Source organism: Catharus ustulatus, chromosome 6, assembly GCF_009819885.2.
Source record: "Catharus ustulatus isolate bCatUst1 chromosome 6, bCatUst1.pri.v2, whole genome shotgun sequence".
Taxonomy (NCBI): domain Eukaryota; kingdom Metazoa; phylum Chordata; class Aves; order Passeriformes; family Turdidae; genus Catharus; species Catharus ustulatus.
The window spans coordinates 61,003,308-61,026,051 of NC_046226.1; the positions used below are offsets into that span (position 1 = coordinate 61,003,308).

Consider the following 22,744-nt stretch of genomic DNA (forward strand, 5'->3'; position numbering starts at 1 on the left):
ACCTAATAACAAAATCACATAAATTCACGGCGTAAATCCGGCGAATTTAGGTGTAATTAATCAGCGGGGAGACTCGCGTTTGCTGTTCCCCGGCATCCATCACAGCCTCTGCCCGGGCAGCGGCACCTCCCCGGCCCCTTGGGGACCTGTCCTGCCGGGGGACAGCTCCCGGGGCTCCGCGGGGCTCCCGGGGCTCCGCGCCGCCTCCCTCCGCCCCGCAGCGCGTTGGGAGCGCGGAGCGGAGCCGAGGGAGCCGCGGTGCCGCTGTGCCCGGGCTGGCCGCCGTGTGCACCGGCGGGGAAAGAGCCTGCTCCAGCGCTGAGCTGCGTTTATCGCTCAGCCACTCCATTTTTCTCCCGCTTGTCAAGCCCCTCTATGTAGCAACATCCATCACGAGTCGCGATAGCTGTTTCACTCCATTACCCACGTGGTCTCTCACACTCCTGGCTAAAACAGTTAACAGATTTGACTTTTTAAAACAAATAATCCTTCGCGTTACCCCTTCGGGCTGCTTGTATTCGTTTCATTCATTTCGACGTGTCAATATCGGATATTATTTTTCGGGAAGGAAAAAGTTTTATGTTTCTATTTCTAGCTCTTTGCAAATCGCCAGATTTGCAGAATCAAATTGTCTTTTCGAGTGACAGATTTCCTTTTCTTATATTTCCTTTTATTTTTAAAAATTCATAATGCATCGATAAAAGGGATTATATAAAATAAATTCACTTTCTACTGTCATACACTTAAAACAAATAGCAAACAAATTGTTGATATTCTGATAGTTTGATTTTTATTTCATAGCTGCAATTTTAGATCTAATTCTACATCTTTTCACAACAGTGACAATTTATACCAGATGACCTCACAGCTTGAATGCATGACATGGAATCAAATGAACTTGGGATCCACACTGAAAGGGTAAGGAGATTTGTTATCTTGTAACCTGTTGCCCCTAGCGAATCTGCATTGCTGAGCTAACTTCATATTGGGTTTTATCATTTGAATCTGGCCACTTGCACGAAAAAAGTGCTGTCGGGTCCTGAGAGCGGCTCATCACCGGGCTGCAGTTTGCCGTGTTTTTGATGATCTTTGCCGCAGCCCGGGCGGAGGGTCGGGGTTCTGGCAGGGATCGCAGCTCTGGGTGTGCCGGGGGCTCCGGTGGCACCGGGCAGGGCAGGGCTGTGCCCACTCCCGGTCCCGGGCCCCTCCCGGAGGCGCAGCCGCGGCCACTTCGCGCTCTCCTCCTTGAGCCGTCGCCCCTTCTTACCATCCCTCTTCCCTTTCCCTGCCTTCGCCAGGCCCTGCGTCCTGTGTCCCGGCCCGGCCGCCTCCCGGCTTCCTTCCTCCCGGCCATTGTCGCCCTCCCACCTGCCGGGAAGAGGCTCCGGCTCCGGCCCGCCTCCCCCGCGGGGCTTCCTGCGGCCGGCCGGGCAGGAAGGCTCCGAGGCGCCGCGGGGCCCCGCCGGGGTGGCGGCCGCTGCAGGGCGGCCAGAGCTCCGGGGCCGCTCCCTCTATCTCCGCACCCACCGAGCCCGGTGCTTCCAGCGGTTCTGCCAGGGCTGGGTATCCCCCAGCGGTTCTGCCAGGGCTGGGTATCCCCCAACGGTTCTGCCAGGGCCGGGCATCCCCCCCGCGGTTCTGCCAGGGCTGAGCATCCCCCAGCGGTTCTGCCAGGGCTGAGCATCCCCCAGCGGTTCTGCCAGGGCTGGGCATCCCCCCGCGGTTCTGCCAGGACCGGGCATCCTCCAGCCCACCCAACCCCCCGCGGGGCTGGGGCGTTTCCACATCCTCACTTCGGTCCATCCCTGAGTGGCAGAGCCACCTTTGGATCTAAAGATTGCCTGCTCCGCTCAGAGTAGATAATTCACTGCTCTGAGGAGATAATTAGCTCTGAAAACTCCCCCACTGAAGGCAGGTATTGCCAGCTCTGAGATGTTCTCAGTGTCCAAGCATGTGAAGTCTCAAGGATCAGCAGGAGAGGCTGATAAAAGCCTGCACAGATCTGTGCTTTCATGCAGCTGTGGAAGAGATGTGAAAATCTTCTTCAAGATGGCCTTTGTGTACACTGCTGTACTGTGATAAAGAAAAAAAATATTATGGGTCTCCTTGTAGCTCATAAAGCAATGGTGTTTGAAGGTTAGAGGGAGCAGTGTAGTTAAATGTCTGAATTGAAGTGGGCAAGGGAATGGAGCCTGAAGAAATCTGTCAAGGGGTTTTCTTCTGGTTAAAGAAGATCCCAAAATCCTACAGCTGTGTACAGCTCACTGTCTTTGCTGCCTATCCCTTCTTTTTAAAGGCTATTTCCTACTTTTCTTTTGTAAGTCTTTTTGATTTCCTCTTGAAACTGTACCCTTTAAAGATCAGTCATTGCAATATTAGACACTGTTTTGTCTCTTCTGAAGAAAATATCCTGCAAAATGGAGAAACACATCAACCTTGACTGAGGTCCAAGTTATTAAAGCAAGGAAGAGGTTATTCTTTGGGGAACTCAGTTTAAAAAAAAAGTCACAATAGAAATATTAAAGGAGTACTGAACAAAATAAATGGCTTCTTACTTGTCCAGGAGTCAGACTGTTAGCAGTGTAAAGTATGTGACCTAGGATGCATGGAAAGGGGGAAAGAATCAAGATGAATGATCTATGGTAAAACAAAGCTGAAAGTTTTGGTATAGGCCAAGATTGTAGAATCTGTGGAAAATCAGTGCTAGACATAGCCTCATCACTGGTAATATGAGCCAAAATAGTTATCTGTCTTTTCTGGCTGAGAGTTACAATACACAGTACCTCCAATCTCAGTTGCCATGAACATAAGGTATTCTTCCCAAGATTTACATCTTTAAAATATATGAACTGTTCATAAGTGATTCCCAGGCGTTTAGTGTTTCAGATGCTTTTCTCAATCTCGTAGTTGTAATTTAAGAATTTTGGAGTCAATCTTCCTGTTGAAATATGGAGCTTCTAGATTCTGTCCAACAATGACAGTCCCAGTTCAGCTCCTTGCCTTCAGCTCTCCCCAGCACTTCTTCCTGGCTTCAGTGAGACTTTTGCACATTATGAGAAGGAAGAAAACGTTGCCAGTGAGTTCTGCAAATAGTTAGAGAACTCTACAGTTATATAAAACTTACTCTTTATACTTGACAGCAGACCAGGTCAGTAGCTTCCTTTTCTGGGTTCATGTTCAGGATAAGTTGACACACTGAAATGAAGCTTTTGCAGTGCAGTTTAGGTAGAGTTAGTTGGCAGTTTCTGTGCTGAGGTTGTCCAGCAGTTTATCTGAGAGCATCCTGGTTCTAGCTCTTCACAGTCTTGCCAACATTTGAGTGATCAGCTCCAGAATCTCCTCAACCAAGATTAAAAGTTTGAAATTGGGCACAGAGTACTGTCAGGTGGCCAAAGCTGTGTCCTTTCCAGTCATTGTGAAAACCATTCCCATTGAGTTGCCAGCTTATGTATCAGCAGCAGCAAGAGCCTGGCATCTAAACTTTTGAATGATTTCATCTGCTCAGAGCCTGCTTCAGCTTGTGGCTTTAAGGCCATGGGAGACTTTTTCCTGAATGCTTTTTCCTTCATGAATATTTTAATATTGGATATTGGAACTGAGAGCAAGAAGTTTCTACATATCAGTGGAGTTTGGTCTGAGTGCTTTCAGGAGGTGTAAACATTAGGAATCTGTGGAAGGCGCGAGAGAAAGGCAGAGGTGGGCAGGAAAAGGTGTGGAACAGAGATCCTGATGATTGCTAAATGGTGAAGAGAGACATCTGAGATTTCTACTTGCTGGCAAACCAAAAGAATGTCTGATGGCCCAAGATGACCTTCCCTCTGCCAAGAGCTGTCCCTCAAGAAGACCCACTACTGCTATCACACAACCCAAGTGGCTTGAATCTGCATTTTAGATTTTACTTGAATCTGCATTGTAGGTTTTCACATGGATTTGGAACTGCAAATTGATAGAGCCTCTGATTGAGCTCTGACAACTCATGTGAGGGAAGAGGAGTGCTTTGAGAGCTTGTGTCTGTTAATTGTGTTGCTTGTTTGTCCAGGCATCCCTCTGTCACCTTCTGAACTTGGGGTGGACCAGGGGGAGGGCTGGCTTGTCTGCAAGCTGTCTCACAAACTGGCAATTTCTAGAATCTGAAAGGAAAGCTTCATTGTTAAGGCAGTGAATCTCGCTGTGGGACTGGATTTTATCTTCTCAGACTGTTTGCTGATGATTTGTTCCTCGTTTGTGGTATTTTGTTTGGAGCTGCTGGGATCAGATTTATTCTGTTGCAGGAAAGTCAGTGGGTCCCAGACATCTCAAAATTCACATTCCACATTAGTGGACACTTTTGCCATCAGTTTCTGTCATTCATATTTTTGTGTTGCTTTTTCATTTGTCCAATATGAAAACCACTGCTTCCTTCCATAGTGGTTCGAGAGGAAGATCCCAGGGCTATAAAACCTCCTTTAAATTTTGATGAGTTAAGTGTAAAAGTGACATGGAAATAACTGCTACCAAGCAGGAAGTGATACAGCATGGTAGACAAGAAGTGTAGCTACATTCCCAACAGCAAGTCTCAATGTAATTTTCTCTTCAGCTGCTTGAGTAAAAAGCTCTAATCCATATTTCTTACAGTCATATGAAAATCAGGCATAAAACCAGACAACATTTTGGTTTTCCCATTTTGGTTTTGCTTGGATGTTAAGCACTCAGCATGTTCCATGGAAATTGGCATTTATTGCTGTTTTCTCAGGCTCACTGTGAGGAATATTGGTATAATCTCTGTAGAACACTATTAAAACTGCATCTAAAACAAGGCAGTGAAAACCTTTCCTGTTCAGGAGTGGTTTTTAAAGGTTTTTCTGTTTAGCATCGGTGGTATTATTAGTAAAATTTGAGGGTGCAAAACTTGGGTTCAGTTCTGCAGTCAAGATGAGCTGGAAATGGGCAATAACCTCCAGTCTCTAATATGGAATTTATCCTTTCCCACCCTGATGGTCTTGTTCTGAAGCGAAGGGTTTGGTGAAATCCACTCAGGTCGATGGTAAAAAAATCCCAAACCAAAGAAAGACTATTGAAGTCAGAAACACAAAGGTCCCCTGAAAATTTAGAGCCTTCCTTTCACTAGCCAGCTGATTCTCCCATTGAGGATGGCAGAAGGGCTCAAATCTGTGAAATCACATTTTTTAATATTCCTTAGCCTTGGAAAGGGCAGATAAAAATGCAGCTTCATACTCCACCCTCCATAATAGTATTAGACAAAAACCAGGCAGAAACAGGATCTTCTATATGGCTAATCAGGATCTTTTTCTGTCTCCATACATATTTTTTCCCAGGGTGCAAGGATGGTAAATATTTTAGCAGAGGGAATTAACTCTACTTCTCTTCCTTTATGTTCTGTTATCAACGGGACTAGCCCACACCCTCACTTTGCCTCATTTTTGGCTCTGTTTCTAAACCCTAAAATTCCTGTTCCTGCAGTGAAACACAATTAAATTGAAGCTTAATGTGGTGCCTGTTTTATGTAATCTTGCTTTCTGGCTTTTTTTATTCTTCCAAGTCTGAATCTCATGAATCAATGTGTATTCATGTTTCATCTGAAATTTTCTAGCTCTCCTCAGTGTGCCTTAAAGCTTCCCTTTTTTGGTTTATGAAATAATAATAAAAAGCTTAACTCTTCAGATTAAGTTGTAGCTGCTTCATACATTAGACAGGCAATTGCAGTTTTACAAAGTAAAAATGGTGTGAGAGAGAAATTGCAGCTTGATTATTTTTTTAAATATTCAGATTAGAATGTCATCTTTTATGAGGGTTTTTTTTATAACCACTTAAATTGATACAACTCTCTAAAGCTGCTCTGTTTTTCATCACACATTCTCATCTGTAAACCCTTCATTTTTATTAATCTCTGTACAATCTGTACAAGTCTGAGATTAATCATTTTAAAAGAGCTACTCTGCGAGTGTTAAGGATTTGCTGGGCTAATGGCAAATGCAAGTGCTTCTAAATACTCTGCAGCACAGAGCTCTTCCTTTCTGAGGATCAGCCTTTGTTTCCCAGTTATCAAGAATTACATTTTATGGCTGTGTTTCCAGGTCTGGCTGTCTAGATCCAGAGAACAAAATACACTGAGTCCTTTTTTCACCAACTAACCCAAACTCTAACTATTCATAGTCCATTTCTACCTTTAAGCAGTTCTGACTGAAGTTAAAGGCAGTTGTGTATTTACAAATAATGACATACCTGGAATGGGAGGCCAAATCCTTCAGTCCTTGCTCAAACAAAAAGTCGTGCTGGATCCTGGCAGGGCAGTTTGGCTGCATCTGGTCTTGCTTAGTTTTGAGTCTTTTTGAGGGAACAGTCCAGTTTTCTCCTAAGTGTGACTCTGGGCCTTACTGGGGATTTTTTTTCTGGATTTTTTTTCTTCTTTGGTTAATTCAGCTGTGCTTATAAGGCCTTGTCTCTTTGCCTACTTAAACACAGAGTGCCTGACTAGAAAAGATGAAAGTTAAGGATTGTTCTACCCTCTGGAGATTTCCATTTAGTTAATGCACTGCAGGTATAAATTCACCAATTACTTGTATTCCTCATGTCTGTGGCATTGCATTTGCTAATTATCTCTTGCATGCAATAAAGCAGGTGTTTGAGTTTAATAATGGATTTAGATTTGTATCTGTTCTTCTACCCCTGCCTTTATGATAGAATATAAACTGCAGCCATATGAAACAAGCCAAGTGTGCCAACTATGATGTGCACTTTGTGGCATAAATCATGGGTAAAGCATGGAGTAAAAAGAGAAAGAACTGTATTTCCCTGTGAGGTTACTATGGATTCAGAGTGAAGGCTGGACTTCAAGAGAGCAGTGGTGTGGGGACAGTTTGTGAAAACTCTTCCTTCAGTGTTCCAGTTTCTAAGAATATCCACCTGTTAATTTCTATCCCTCCCAAAGGTCAGATTATTCCACAGTGCTCCATAATGAATAAATAGTGTTTTAACCAAGAAATCTCTCATGATCCATTTTGCTGTCAGCAGCCATATGGCCATGCTGAGTACCAGCCAGTGCTGATGGAAATGTGCCCAATGTAAAATGAGAAATAGGGCTCCTAGTTATTAAAGCATCTCTCCTAGGGAGCTGGGTAAGGACTTAGTGTATTATGGGTCAAGGGGCTCAGAAAACAGGTTTTAATCTTCATGGCTTTGCAGTTGTATGTGCAGTTTTAGCGAAGTATAACTAGAAATAAGGGGAGGAAATGTGTGAAAGGCTGGCTGTTGAGGAAGGCTTCCCAACTGTGCAATAAAAACTGAGATGGAGATCATCTGGAGGATACCCCTTATTCATAGAGCCATTCCTTAGGGTCTTTGTTCTGCCTCTTATTCCTGGGAGGAATTATTTCAGAACTGACTGGTCTTTACAAAAAAGGTTATCACAGGAAGATGAAAATCGTGAGAATTTGGAGGGAAAGTGGGGCTGTGTTTTATGGTATAAGATTTTACTACATATTCCTGCTTCTCCTTACAAAGTTTCTGCCCTGGGAATTCTTATCTGCCTTTGTGCCTGTTGTTTATTGTAGTGCTTCAGGTTGTTAGGACAGGCGTGAAGGGGAGGTTACACTCAGGGTGACCAGTGCTGAAGTTGACATTTACCCTTGATTTACTGCTGGGCTACAGGGCAGCACCAGCTTCTGCTGCAGAACCTCCTCCTTTTCCATGGTGGCTCTCATTCCATTGCTCTTTCAAGATGCACTGTGCAATTTGTGATCAACATGGCTATCACCATGGGTTGGGGGATTTCAACACCTCTTGCTTTTTATTTTTATTTTTATTTTAAAAAAATAATTTTTTTGACATGTACAGACTTGCTGCCTTTAAACAGAGAGGAAAATTTGATGCTGCTGGTGGGGAATCTGTGCTGATCAAATGGTGACAGCAAATGGTAATTTGTTACTTGAATTAGGCTGCAAAAGGCTACTTGTGGGCTCTGGGCAGAGAAAAGATCATATTTATTTGGACATGGTACACATCTACAGCATAGTTTAATCCATTAAAACCAGCAAATGGTATCTTCTTTATCAATTATTACAGGCATTACTACAGAACAGAGATCATTTCTTGCCACCCCTCCATAACTTATTTCATTATGACCACCTTGAAACTGAATTAAAATTGAAATAAGCAGAGCAAAGCTTCCCAAAAGATGTAACCTTTGGTTTGAACAGTCAGGTGGAGCCAGGATTTGACACTACCACTGCAGACCAGTGGAAGCAGTGACCTCAGAGAGCACCTGTGCCAGGTAGCAGCCTGCCAGGTGAATGGTGAGGGGTGCAGCCCATCCTCTGCAAGGAGAGCTGCACCCAGAGCTGCTCCCCTCCTCTGCCCCCAGGCTCACTAACCCTTTAGACAAGTCCCACATTCCAGCTCCACTGCCTGTTCTGCAAATCACTTAAGAGGTTTAAAACTTCCTTGTAATTCTACTCTGCACATGAACTTGGAGTGAAGGGAAAGGAAGGACCAGTGAAATGAGAGTCTGGACCTCAGGGACCCCTTCAAATTGCTATTGCAAGCATTTGGCAAAGACTGGGATAACATCCTACATATCCATCTTTGTCCCTAGCTGTGTGCCCTGGGGTTTTCTTCTGGGCTTTCTAATTTCTGGTGTTGTGTAAAACATGTACACTTACCATTGCCAATGCATACTTCTACAAGTGATAAGGTAACATACTCATTCAAAAATTAAGCCTGAAATGCATTTATGTGATTTTGACATTAGGAAGGCTGGAAACAGGGGACACAGCAATGTTCTAACATGCAGGACAGGAGAACACAGGATTTTGAAGAACATAATTAGACAAAACATATGGGCAACCCCAAAACACACCAAAATTTACAAAATCTTAGAATTATTGTGAAAATATATACCTAGTAGGAATAGGCTGGGTTTTTTTTAAATTTTATTTTTATAAAGGGTTACTCTGTAGTGCATCCTGCAAACTGATACATGGGATAAATAGTTTAGACACTGATTTGTAATCTCTGTTTATGAGTACATGACTGCTATTCTTATAAATGTCATCACTTGCTTGGTAGTATCGGGTAATATCTGAGTCATGAGGTGCTGACAAAAATCCACTGCACTTAATGTGAAACTTGAGGCATTTTGCTCATTCCAAAAGATATTAGCAATAGGCAGCCCCACGTTTGACTGATAAATAACGTGAACATGTGCACATGACACCGTTGTGCTGCTATGTGAATTTTTTCCTCTTACCTAAAATCTTTGTGGAAGTACATCAGAGTTCAAATTATGACGATTTCTTCTTTTTTCTTTTTCCCCTGGATACCTTAATGGATATTAATAGATGCATGTATTGGGTCAGTGCATTGTGCCAGTGGGAGCAGATCCATGTGAATGAAGGCAGAGCAGGTTTCCTTTGGTGAATTCTGCTTGAACTTGGATATCATGGCTGATAAAAGTGAACTCTGCTTATGTTAGCACTGACTTAAGGAAAGAAACCCCTCACATGGAGCTGAGCACTGAATAATATTTAAGTTTTTCATGGTTCCCCTCTTTATTTACAGGCACACAGCGGGGTATGAAAATGAGAACCACAGTGCTCCCATGTTGTACAGCTGTGGGGCCCAGTACAGAATACACACCCACGGAGTCTTTAGAGGCATACAAGTGAGTATGGTGGGGCGTTCTTCACAGGGAAGTGAAATTCTCCCTGTTTTTGGTGCTCATTCACTGCTTCACTGGTGTTTGCAAACCCATCCTTGTTTTGCTGCTTCCCCATGCTATCAAGAAATGCTTTATGAACGTGCCCTGACTTCACTGAAGCCACTGAACATTTGATTTCTTTCTGAAACAGTCCTTTAAAACTGCTCATCTCTTCTCCTGAAGTATTTCTGCAAGGCAATGTCCTTACCAGTTTCTCACAATGGTTCATAATATGTGATCCAGTTTCCAGCTCCTAGCTCCAATCCCTCTGGCCATGGGAAGCCTGTGTGATTATACTGGACTATATCTAATAACTACCTATATGAAAGTGTTAGATGGCATTTTACTTTTATGTGTTTCTGAAACTTTACTAATTCAAATGTGTTACCTTAAAACCAAATATGTGATTGTTTCCTAATAACTAAGTAATTAGTGAGTATTTGGGAGGAACTTGCCATCCACGGGAGTTCATTTCCTCCCTTTCTGAGACAGTCATATCATTATTAAATACCCCTGTAAAAGACATGCCTCGTTAAAACTGATGGCAAAGTCATTACAGAGTAGCTGTCTCTTTCTTCTGTGTTGCTCTGTTGTCAACATACATCAGTGGGTTTAGATAGCATCTTTTCTCCTTTTCCTTTTCTCTGTAGTTTAGCAAGTCATCATTCAGGGACAAGCTCTCAGAAACAGGCTCCTGAGCCAGCTTTTGCTGAGTGAATAAAAGTAAATGGTTGACATTGTTTAAGGAAGTTAATTATACCAGAAGGAGGAGATCACCTTTGATGGAACATTGTGACAGTGGCCAAAATGCATTAAGGCTGAACTATTCACCAGCTCCACCTAGACAGCTGTTTTTGTTTTGCTGTTAATCAATTTGTGTTAATCCAGGACATCAATTTCCTTGTGCTTTAACTTCATATTTAAAACATTTATTTTAACAAATATTTTGTTATTTAAAATATTTAAATAGATATTTAGAATAAATTATTTAAAACAAAAAGGACAATACTCCTCTGGCTCATGCTCTTACATCTCACCCTGTTATAAACTGTTAAAACTTCAAAACTTCACACTGTTTTCTGTGGCAATGAGGGCTCTGCCAGGATTGTGTGGTTATGCATGAGGTCAGAGTGAGCCATTCAGTCTCACACACAAACACTGGTGAGAGGATTCACTAAGTAGAGCTCACTGTGCTTCACCTTCAGATAATTTGAACACTGCAGAGAACCGATTAAAGCGTACTAAGGCTGTTGATGTAGAATGCAACAGAAGTTCCCATTTCCAGTAAGATCCATCCCAGTATCTCCTTGTGCTGGGGAGGTGTTGGGTGACCTGAAGGAGTGAAGCCAAAGCTGGGAGCACCCAGGTGGCCTCAGCAGGTCTCTGTCCTTGCAGGACGTCCGGCGAGTGCCCGGAGTGGCTCCGACCATCGTGCGGTCGGCGAGCGAGACCAACGAGAAGCGTCCCTTCATGTGCGCCTACCCTGGCTGCAACAAGAGATACTTCAAGCTGTCCCACCTGCAGATGCACAGCAGAAAGCACACTGGTGGGTACAAATCACAGCACAGCAGTGGGTGTGGGGAGTTTGAGATAGCCCAAGGGGAATGAAATGCTCTGCCAGGTCAGGGAGTGCGAGGGTCCGTCAGATGAGTGAGAGTGTGCTCTGTCAGCTGGGCAACCCCTCTGTCAGCTGGGTAACCCTTCTGTCAGCTGGGCAACCCCTCTGTCAGCTGGGTAACCCCTCTGCCAGCTGGGCAACCCCTCTGTCATCTGGGCAACTCCTCTATTGGAGCTGAAGGCTCTCTGGATATAGCTAAGAAAAACACACAGCAAGTTGATCACCTCCTCCCTCTCATTCTATTACAGGGCTATGAGTTGTTTTCTCTTTTAATTTTTTTTTTCTTCTTTCTCCCCTTATTTGGGATGATTGAATGTCACTCCAAATCTCATCTAATGTTAATTATTAAGAAGTTTCCTCTTCAAGAGGAGCCTAGACATTCAGCATCCTCTTGGTCTCCTGTGTACACCTTTTCAGGTTGGGGGTGTAGGCAGGGATTGGCAAATAGGTTCCCTGCTATGGGATCTTTCCATAAAGAATTGAGCCTGAAGCCAGTTATTTGTAGGGTAAAGTCTGAGTTCTCTCTGAGTTCAGGAAATAAGACCTCAAAATGTGGAAATCAAATGCTCTGCTGAACATTGCCAAAGAGTAAACAGAGTTATTTCCACTATTGGGAGATTTATGGTGTTGCACATGTAAAATTATGTTATATTTTAGATATGTTCCTTCTGAGTTTTTTTTTTTTAATTGATTGTCATATTTTTATTTAGAAAGTTCTTTCTGTGCTTACCTAGAAGTCTGTGGATGTAATCTGTAAATATGGATGTTCGGTTAACCACTGATACAGGAAAGCAGCCCATGCTGGGTCACCTAGCAGATGGTCTAACATTTCATACAAGATGCAATCTTCTCCTTTTGGAGACCATTCAGTCAGTTAATTGTGTCAAGTGTGAGAAATGCAAACAAAGCACTTTTAATTAATGAATGGGCAAGTCAGAAAATATTGAGACAACTGTTGCCAGAACTGTTGAAATTAAAAATTTAAAATACTTTGGACTGTAAGTACAAGTTCATCTTTAGAAAGGAAGGTCTATAGAAATGGTATTCAATTTTCTATAAATAAATTGGAACCAAGAACATTAGGAAATCTTTTGAAGGCCATTAAATTCAGTATTTTTCTCCATTATGCCTAAACATTTTTGAATTTTTCTCATAATTTCCTTCATTCCTAAATTGATTTACTCTGTGTTTTAGCAGTCTTATTTCTTTGTTCTGGTCCTGTATTTTATTCCATTTAGTTGCTTGGCTTTCCCAGTGTTATTTCTGGATCAATCACAAGAACTTCAGCTTAAGTATGTTTTTTCCTTAGCTGGAGAAGATTTTTGGTATTATATCATATATAATGTAGGCTTGTAGAGTCAGGAAACCCCCAAAAGACACAGGGGATAGTCCTATGTCTGCCTAACACCCCAGAGAAGCTTCTCCCATTGTCTTTGAGGTCCTACATGCCCATCCTCTGCTTCATGCTGCAGTGGAACTGAGTAGAGGAAAAAAAATCCTTTTCCTCTCAAACATCTTTTCTGGGCACAGATCCTTCTGCACACACATTTTGATATATTGGCAGCAAAAATTTATTTATTCCTCAAATCTTTGCAAGTTTCTTTCCCTAAGAGGCCAGCTTGTTTCCCAAAGCTTGTGTTTGCTGATACCAGCTTTGCTGTGTGAGATTTCAAGGCTGGTTTCAGCTGAAGAGAGGAAGGAAGGGATGGGACACTGCTGGAATGAAAACTGCTTGGGTAGCTTGCCAGGCCTGTGCATTCAGATTTGGGATCAGAAGGGATTTTCCCCTTTTAGCAGGTGGCAGGGTTTTGTCCTCAGCCTGTTGAATGGGTACTAGACATTTCCTATTATTATGATCCGGGAATTCTACTCACCAGATTCCCAGAGACTTATAAAATGATGCTCTTCATTTCCTCTCTCCTCCTGTCTGTCAGTCCTGGATTTTGGGAGGGTTTGGTGACCTGTGGGAGCACCTGGAGGGGATAACTTCCCAGTTATCCTATTTTCCTGGCTGCTTGATGTGTGGATGGTCTGGACTTGGTGGCCATGAAGGTTTTCCACTGCCATGCTCTTCAGGAGTCCAGGGCAGTCAAACCCACTGTTGTGATGCAGACCCATTTTCTTCCAACTTCATTGCTGTCTAACCCTGGCTTGCTTCTCCTGCATGTCAGAAACAGAATTTGGAGCCTGTTTTCTCCAAAAATGATGTGGTTGTGTTTGTCATATCTCTCCTAACCAAACAAAAAATTGTATTAATCTTCCTGTAAGGTGTTTCTGGACTCACCCATGGGAGCTCTTCTACCTTAGGCTATCTCAGTGTAGTCTGGATCAACAATTTTAGTCATTTTTAAAATGATGAGCACATGATTTGAAAACAAGCTGTTACATATATATGATATTAAACCAACAGATTGTATCTTTGCAGGATATTCTTGGCTCTAGATTTTATTTTTTATCTCTGTAATAGATACATATAAAGGACTGGCTCATCAGATCTTCCGTCCTTCTTTCCCAGCTGCTGTATTGCAAAACCAAGCAAGGCCCTGAAACACAAAGTTGGGTTCTGTAATCAGCTTTTACCAATGTTTCAAATAACCTCAGTTGAAAATATGTTAACACTTTGTACCCTCTGAGGCTGCTTATCTGTTCTTAACAATGCCTTTATTGAAACATGTACAACCAAAAAGGCTTTTTTCTTATCTTGGTGTATTTTGCTGCAGCAGATAGGCCTCTGAAAGGAAATGCAGAAACACATCTAACTTTTCAGCTTTGCAGCAAATAATGTGAGTTGGCATTCTGTGGCAGGCTCCAGGCAGAAACAAACTGATGTCTAGACCCCCATAAATTTCACTTCTGGTGGAAGCATCAGCATTCTTGCCAGAGACCCTTTGGGTTCAGTGCCACTCGTTGGGAAAACTGGATTTATCCTAACAAAAAGCTGAGCAGGTTTGCAGAGACAATATCCTCTGCCTGTTTGCCAGGGATATTCTTCAGCCTAAAGAATCCCAGCTGCAGGTATGACCTGCAATGGAGTATGAGAATTTGTAGGTCAGGAGGGTTGTCCTTTAGGATATGGTATTTATCCTTTCAGGCTGATATTTCTACAGCATAAAATAAAACCACTTAAGGATCTAAAATCCAAGGTTAATTTCAGAATAGTAACGACATATCACAGCTGATCTATGGTGTGAAGACAACAAAAAATGTTAGCTATCAAGGCCCTCTAGTAAATAAATAAACATGTTTTGTGTGAGTTTGCTGAGGCAAATTATATTAAATAAAAAATGTAGAATTAGTAAGGCAATGTGGTGATCATGGGACTGGTTTGATTAAGTGGGTACACTTATTTTAGGAAAGGGGTTTATATTGGTGAAGAATGTATAATCCAGCCTTCAAATTCTCATTCACACTTGCAGTCTCTGGTTTCAAAATCAGCCTTCTTCTCTCATGTGTTCTTGTTAGCAACAGTTTTTACTCTTGCAGAACCCCTTAAATAAAAGCAATGACTGTGAATATTTTGTGCAACTGCTACAGCAGTAGATTTTTCTGTTTTCCCATGCACCTGAACAAATGAATTTGCTCCAGAGAAAATGTGCACACTTCCCTTGGTTTGAATTAATTACTTTTGACAAAATCAGTTTGTTTTATTAGAAACATTTATTGCAATATGTACAAAGCAGATTCATGCTTGTTTTACAATTCTTTACCTTTTTTAAAAAAAAATTTTCCTAAATATTGAAGACGTGCCATTCCCTCTATCCTCTCTCATCTTTATTATTTCATTATGCCCTAAGTTCAACTGTTCTTTTGCCTGCCCTCTTCCAGTAGTGTAAATAATCATGTCTCATGTAGAAGGGCTGGTGAAGCTCCATCTGCATCTTCTGTTTTGTTTTGGGTCTGTGTGTGTTCATATAAGAAGGTGACAGCATTACTGGATATTTTCACATATAAAGAGACTTTAACCTTTTACTGGAGAGGCTTTGGTAGGTCTGGGGGAATGAGACACTCTCACTGTGGGAATTTAGTGGAGTACTAACACTTTTTCTAATCTGGGATGTTTCTGTTGTCCTGTTCTGAGGAAATTTATGGGAGCTCACAGGCATGTAACAATCAGCTTTGGCAGCTGGCATGGAAGATGTAGAAGGAAAGGGAAATGAGGATTTCTGTTTAAATGTTGTGCCTCTTTTTGTTTATTTGCTTTTTGTTTTCTTCCCACTGTCATCATATCCCTATGTAAACATTCCAGATTGATTCCTTTAATATCTGCATGGGTTACATCTGACTTTTATTTAATCAAGATTATTTTCCAAAGAATTTTAAGAAACACTTTCATGTGCATGCCATAGGACCCTCTATGCTGTTTTATTCCAATACCTCCTTAACCATCCTCTAAGTTTATATTGCAATTAGCAGACAATCATCCTGTCACTGCATTCTGCTCTGCTGACATTCCCCCTCTTAAATCTGCCAAAGGGCTGAATTCCTTGGATGTAAGTGGTTTCTGAAAAGCAGGCACCCCCCAGGGAGCCCTTGCGGTCAAAGTGTATGGAACTATTTCAAACACCTGTGGCAACTTTAATCTCTTATGCTAATAAATTAAGCACAGCAGACATAGAAATTGTCCACACCTAGGTTTGAGAATCAGTAAACTCCTTGGGGTGACTGTCACAGGAAGTTAGCTTGTTCTTGCAGATTTAGTTGCTTTTCTAAAATCTTTGTTTTAGCTACTCTGGGATGAATTTGGAAAGCTCTCCTTAATATGCTGCAAATTCTCTGTCACCTGGATCAAAAGGCATCTGCTTTAAACTGAGCTGGTTTATTTTGGTGTCTCATAATACCATGCAACCAGAATACATTTATTTCCTCACCAGAGCAGAATCAGAAATGCAGACACCTGCAAGGGAGCTTTATCAAAGTGACACCTTTGTAAAATTAGACAGAGGGAAATCAAACCTGCTGCCTGCTCCAGGTGGTGTTTTCCTGTAGGTCCTTCCCACAGAACCTTTGGGTTACATCCCAGCTTCCCACAGCAGGGAAAAGCAGATAAAGCCCAGGATAAATCCTCCCAGCTTTGCAGTGAGACAAGTTCCACTCCTGCTCATGCTGAGACCTCTGGAACCAGACTTTATGTCTGGTTAAATAAATGGAATTATATCTGAGGCTTTAGCAGGATTCCAGTGTTGTGCTAAGGCACCTTAGTTTAGAAATAAGTCAGACCTGGAAGATCATGGAGCTCCTCCTGTGACAGCATAAGGATTGTTTTGGCTTGACTTGGCCAAATCTCACCACCTCAGTGCTCTGCTGGGAGTATTTCCCTCTTCCTTCAGACTCCTCACTTGCTGCATTTCTTTTTGCATATTTATGTGGCTGGTGAAGTCCTGTGCATTGAAATCCATGTTCATTTGAGACACTAGAATAAGAAATAGGGATTTCTTTTTCTAAAAATCTCAGGATCTTACTTTTCAGTCCAGAGAAATCCCACCCTGAGGATGTCTGCTGAACTGCATGGGAGGAGGGGAAGAGTTTATATTTACACGAGGCTTTGCAATAATTCATGGTTTTGCCTGTGGGAGCTGTGCAGCTATGTAGGAAATTCTATTTAATGGCATGGAAGAAACTTAAATTTTGTTTTGGGGAAGAATACGTCTTTTTCTGAGGCTGAATTTTTTGCTCAGTTTTCTTCTAATTAATTTAATGTGGTTAAAACTGTCACCTATGTGGATGGAACTTGCTCAGTTTTTTCTTTAAACCCAATTTAGTTCAATCTGAGAATTATTTCCTCTTCTGATTCAGCTTGAATCATTTTGCCACATGGTCTGACAAACTGTTTTTCCTCTCCAGGTGAAAAACCTTACCAGTGTGATTTTAAAGACTGTGAACGAAGATTTTCTCGTTCAGACCAACTCAAAAGGCACCAAAGACGACACACAGGTTTGTGCTCAACACTTGCCTGCTAATCCAAGTTCATCTGTATATGGGAATTGTGATTCTGAAATTACACTCCTGAGCTTCTTACTACTTTTCTGATGTGGTCTGTTCATAACACCAAATTCTTGAAAAGTGTATTTTAGGGAAGGTTGTGTCTAGGTTTTTTAACTGGCCTTTTAGCACTAGTGTGGTTATTTAGGTGGCTTTTGAAACAGCTTTCATAATGAAACTGTTTGCTCTATATTGTCTCCACTATAGAGGATATAATATGTTTAAAAATAAAAAAGTTCTGCTAGAAAAATTTGCCAATGTATAAAATTTGCACAAGACCTATGTGTCATGTGTAAAGTAGTAGTGTGAAGTAAGCTAAACCTATTGGGAACACATGAAAATAGATTTATGCACCTTGATTTTTTTATGTCCTATTTGCTCCTTCAGGATACCCACAGTGCCAAACCACAGGGTCAGGATTAACAATGTTTGCAGATGTTCCTTGGTGCAGTGGTTTGAGTGGGGGTTTGTTTATGATGGAGCTGTTCAGATGCTTCAGATCCAGGCACTGGAAGAGGAGGTTACAAGGGGTGGTGGCCTCATTAATGACTAACTTTCTGTAATGTGTAGGCACAAGGCTGGGAGGAGCAGTTACAGTAACTAGAACAAAAAAAAATAAAGAAAAAAAAAAAAAAAAGTCCAGGCTTTTGAAACTTCAGAAGTATCTGATTTCATTCACCCTTCCAAAAAGATTGGGGCATAAGAACAGATTTTAATTTTTTTTTTTTTTTTTTTTTGTGTATCTCTTAGGTGTGAAGCCCTTTCAGTGTAAAACCTGTCAGAGAAAGTTCTCCAGATCTGATCATCTGAAGACTCATACCAGGACTCATACAGGTAAAACAAGTGCGTAAACTTTTCTTCACATTTATATTTCTTTTTTTTTTTAAATTTAAATCAATGTTGTTGCAAATTACATGACTAGAAAGTGTCTTAGCCAGGATTTAAACATTCAAAACAGCAGAAATAATTTCAGAGTGTGCTGATTTTTCAGTGTGGCAAGTGTGACAGTCACTTTTCACAAAGGGATTTAGGTGATTTTGGAAACTATGCTTTCTTCCCTCATGTTTTAAGAAATTTCAGCTTGGCAAAATAAATTTTGTCAGCTATTATGAAATGAGCATTGTGGTCTCAGCCCACAAATGTCAAGTTGATCTACTGCCTTCACTGAAAAAACCCCACAAGATAGAACTTTTAATTCTAGCTTCAGCCAAAGGTCTGTAATCTAAAGCATTCGTGCCTACTCATGCTTCTCCCAAGTGTCAGCTGAGCCTAATGCAGGATAGCAGGGCAAAGCTCTTGCTGTTGCTGCTTGTGCTGTAATCTCTCCAGCAGATAAAAGCAGTGCCTTTTGCAAACTCACACTGACAGACACTAAAGTAAAAGCTTACTCAAATATTCAAGGACTTTTTTTTTTTTGGTAGAAACCATAGTATTTCATATAAATGCAGGGGGGAAAAAAAGAAAAAAGGAGGCCATTTTAGTCTGCTCAACCCTCACATAAATGTAAGCACCATTAAGCAGCAACCTCTGTGTTTTAGTAAGTTTTAGAATTAGTGTACTGACAACTGCTGTTCCTTCTGCCATATATGCAGTGTTTTTACCAAATAATTGTTTACTGAGCACTTTGGCATGTTGTTGGATGTCACGGTGTTTTCCATACTGGTGTTAACCTTTTAAATTCAGTCTCTGTACAGATGGACAAGGAGCCTGAAAATCTTTTTCTCCCTGCTAAGAATTCTTTTTTCTCTTCTGGACCATAAAAACACACATTTCAGACTTCCAAAAATAAAAGAGAAATTTTAATAAAGGAAATGATTCACCTGAGAACAATGGCATTTTCTGTGGCTCTGGCCAAATAAATGCTTCACCCAATGGCCATATCTACACTTGCAGTCTGCAAATGGCAAAGGCTGTGCTCCTGGGGTGTCCCCCTGGTCCTGTTGAGCTGCAGGGTCTGGGTCTCTGTGCATTTGCATGAAGAAAGATGTTTTCTTAACCAGCAAGAGGTAATGTTGTGGGAGAGACAAAATGGCAAGTGGTTGGAACACGCTGGCAGGCTGGGATAAACTACATTCCCCATCACATTTCATTGCTAACTGATCTGCTAACTCAGGACTTGCATGACTCCAGTAATTTTTTTGGCCCAGATTAGCTGCAGTGAAGCACTTGCTCTCTTTTTTTGCATCTCCCTGTCCTGGTTCCCCATGGCTCCCTGTGATCTGAGCCCCACAGAGTGCCAAGGTTTGCTGCCTGCCACTGGCACAGGATGTTATGGAGCACTTTTGGATGTGTCAGTTCCTGAGGGGAATGAGCACAAGGGCTGGGTGGGGATTTTTCATCTCCACCTTGCCCTGCAGCTTCATTCCTCCTTCTTTTTCTCAGCCCCTAAATTTTGTGACAGAGCACCTAGCTCAAGTCAACTTGCTCCATGTTAAATCTTGAGGAAGCAAAGCACAGGTGGCTCCCATGCAATTCTATCCTAATTTTAAGTCAACTGCCAAGCTATTTGTTAAGATTCAGGGGTTTTTTCTTTTTTTCTTCACGAGCATTGTCACTGTGACAGCAGAAAACAAAACAAAACAAAAAACCCAAAAAAACACCCCCACAAAACCAAAAAACAAAGGAAGTTTTATCCATCCATAGCCATGTTTAGCAATGGAAATGTGATTCCTGATATCTGTACCATGGAGCTGTACAAAGTAATTGATGCCCAGCACAGAACTAAGAGAGATTGCTTCCCCTTGCTGGGAGAGGACAAGCAGGGTTGCTTGTGAAACAGTGGAAGTGTGCTGCTGTTCTGTGGTAGTTCTGTGAGAAGCTGGTGAGTTACAAATATTACAGATGCCTCTGTTCACAGGATGGTTTTATAATGCTGATGGGAGGAGATCAGTTTATAAAACCTGTGGTTTTTGACCAGATCAATTTTTCCCACACTGTTTTATGCGCCCAGGGGATATAGCTGATGCTTTTGCCAGCATCTATGCTAAGTGGATAAAGTAGATTTTAGGCATCCCCTTCCCACCTTAAAGACCTCACATGGGAGTTTGCAAACAGGAATACACATTTTTCCAAATCCCCTTTTGTCTGAATTTGGATTTGGTTTGTGAAATGCCCAAAGTGTGAGGTAAATAAGAAGAGAAGATGCCTGGGTGAGGTTGTACCACCCTAGCATGTCTGGAGTGTGTTAGAGAGGATGAGGTGTGTAGACAGCAGTGAAGAGCCCTGCCCCAGAAATGAACATCCTTTAAAATAGTGCATTTATTTTGAGGGGAAAAAAAATGAAAAAAAAGAAGCATGAGTCACCGGGTACTGCTCTGAGCTAATGAAAGCATTCCATCAGCATTCCTGTGGCATCAGAAACACAGCCTGAAATTCCACTTACACATTGTAGGAAATCAAGGACCAGCTTAAACAGTTAAAAATGGTGTCATTTCTTGTTAAATTCGAATGTCTTGAAGTTGTTTGCAGTGAATATCATGCTCATGAAAGTGCTAGAAAAATGCTGCTTTGAGCATTTGCCATGTCCGATAGATGTGAATCCACTTTATTTAGATAATAGTGGAAAAGTTTGAGTCTGCCTCAGTAGACTTCATGCTGAACTCTGTCGCTTCTACCATATTCACTTACACTCACCAGTTTCAAAGAACTTCAGCCAAAATCTCGCTGAATTAGCTGGAAAAAACTCCCCTTGACTGGAGGTCAAGGTCTAAAAAGCCACTGACAGTTTCCACAGTGACTAAGAGTGTCTGCACCACCGCCCGAGGTGTGGCTGAAGCTTGTGCCAATACTAGAGTGGCTTTGAAACTTGGTCATTTGAGAGCTAGGAGCAGCATAATCATGGCAACACGGTGTTCAGCAAGGGCCTGTCCTCGGGAATGAGCCACTGCAAAGTGCTCTAGGTCACCTGCAAAGGCTGGTGTTAAACCTCGGCTGAGGCAGAGGTAGGGGAGCAGTGAGCGCTGGTGTGAGCAGGAGCTGGGGGCACTCCCATATCCTCTCAGGGTGCTTTTCCTCCTGAAAGGGGCTCTGCCAGCTCCTCACAGCCCCACAGAAAGAAAACAAACAGCAGTGTCTGGGATGAGCTGTATGCTCAGCTAATAACAGGGTGTTTTGTTAACAGGTGAAAAGCCTTTCAGTTGCCGGTGGCCCAGCTGTCAAAAAAAATTTGCCAGGTCTGATGAATTAGTTCGTCATCACAACATGCACCAGAGGAACATGACTAAACTGCAGTTGGCCCTTTAGACAGTTCAAACAAGGGACAAAACCAGATGGGACATTATAAGCTACTGCAAACTTTCTCAGCCATCCTCGATCACCTCTGTCAGAGAGCTGCAGCTGTCTCCGCATCCTATCTGACACAAGTTAACTAAACCGTAGGATTCTGCTCAGCCCTGCCTTCCATTTGGAGCTACACAAGTTCCTATTCCATAAGTTCAAGAGATATTTACTCGTGGTTTTGTACAAAAGTTGGCAAGATTGCCACGGTTTCAAGATTGCTATGAACCGTGCTTAGGTTTCATGTCTGTCTCCAGCTTTTTTGTGTTATTTTCACTTGAACTTTTCCAAGTACAAACTGCTGTACCTTTTTAATTCCTGCAGTGGGTAGGATGATTCCTCCCTGTTGAAGGTCAGCTCTACATTTCCATCACCCCTGCACATGCTGAGGTTCCTGAATGCTAGCACAGCTTTCCTCACAAAACGAAGGAACAGTCACCTGAGATACTTCTGGTAACCTTTGTACTTCCAAAGGGCAGACTTTTAGAGTTGGAAGCTCTGCTTTTGAATTTTACAGGTCAAACCTTTTTTTAAAGGTTGTCTTTCTAGAGCAGCTAAAGCCAGATGAACCAGAGCCTCCCTGTACAGAAAATAAGAATCTTACCATTAAGTTAACTTGGTTTTTAAAGAATTGCATAATTGAACCCTCCAAACTGTTTTGTTTGTCAATTAGCTCTCTCCTTTTCTCTCTCTCTTTTTAATGTATTGGTTTAAATTTATTCTATCATGAGATGCGTAGATCTCCTTTACACAAAACTAATTCAAATCATTGTAGACATTTGGGATTTGTTTACAATGTAAAGCCACACTGGTTATGTGGCTAGCAAGCTGTATAAACTTAAAACTGAACTTCTAATGGGGCTGGTCCAGGATCTCCATTAACAGATTGCTCTTAAGATAAGTAACTTAAAAAAGACTCTTTGTCAAGTATATGTGAAAAAGACATTATTAGTGTAAGGAAATATATTATTTCAGGGTTTTGGGAGGAGGGGTTTATTATTTACTTTTAATTGCTTGAAATTGTGTGTATATATATATATTCTGATAATGTATTGCTCTTAGACATCTCCAATTAGAAAATGTATAAATATTAGAAGCATCACTGTTCTGATGTTGTTGCTGTTACAAACTATTGATAACACTAAGAATGTAACCTTCATTTTTCACTGAGCTTTCAA

The 22,744-nt window shown here is 41.8% G+C and overlaps 1 protein-coding gene across 2 annotated transcripts in view; it reads left to right on the top strand.

Moving 5' to 3' along the window:
• The window catches only part of WT1 (WT1 transcription factor), a 31,807-nt gene extending 9,928 nt beyond the window's left edge, over positions 1–21,879 (top strand). The window contains exons 4-9 of one of the 2 annotated variants that reach the window (XM_033063143.1): positions 841–918; positions 9,556–9,658; positions 11,090–11,240; positions 17,154–17,243; positions 18,042–18,134; positions 21,412–21,879. In XM_033063143.1, coding sequence (XP_032919034.1) covers positions 841–918; positions 9,556–9,658; positions 11,090–11,240; positions 17,154–17,243; positions 18,042–18,134; positions 21,412–21,533 — 637 coding nt within the window. In that variant the 3' untranslated portion in view covers positions 21,534–21,879. The remainder of the gene's footprint in view (positions 1–840; positions 919–9,555; positions 9,659–11,089; positions 11,241–17,153; positions 17,244–18,041; positions 18,135–21,411) is intronic. The other variant, XM_033063145.1, reaches the window with a different exon arrangement.
• The last annotated feature ends 865 nt before the right edge of the window (positions 21,880–22,744 follow it).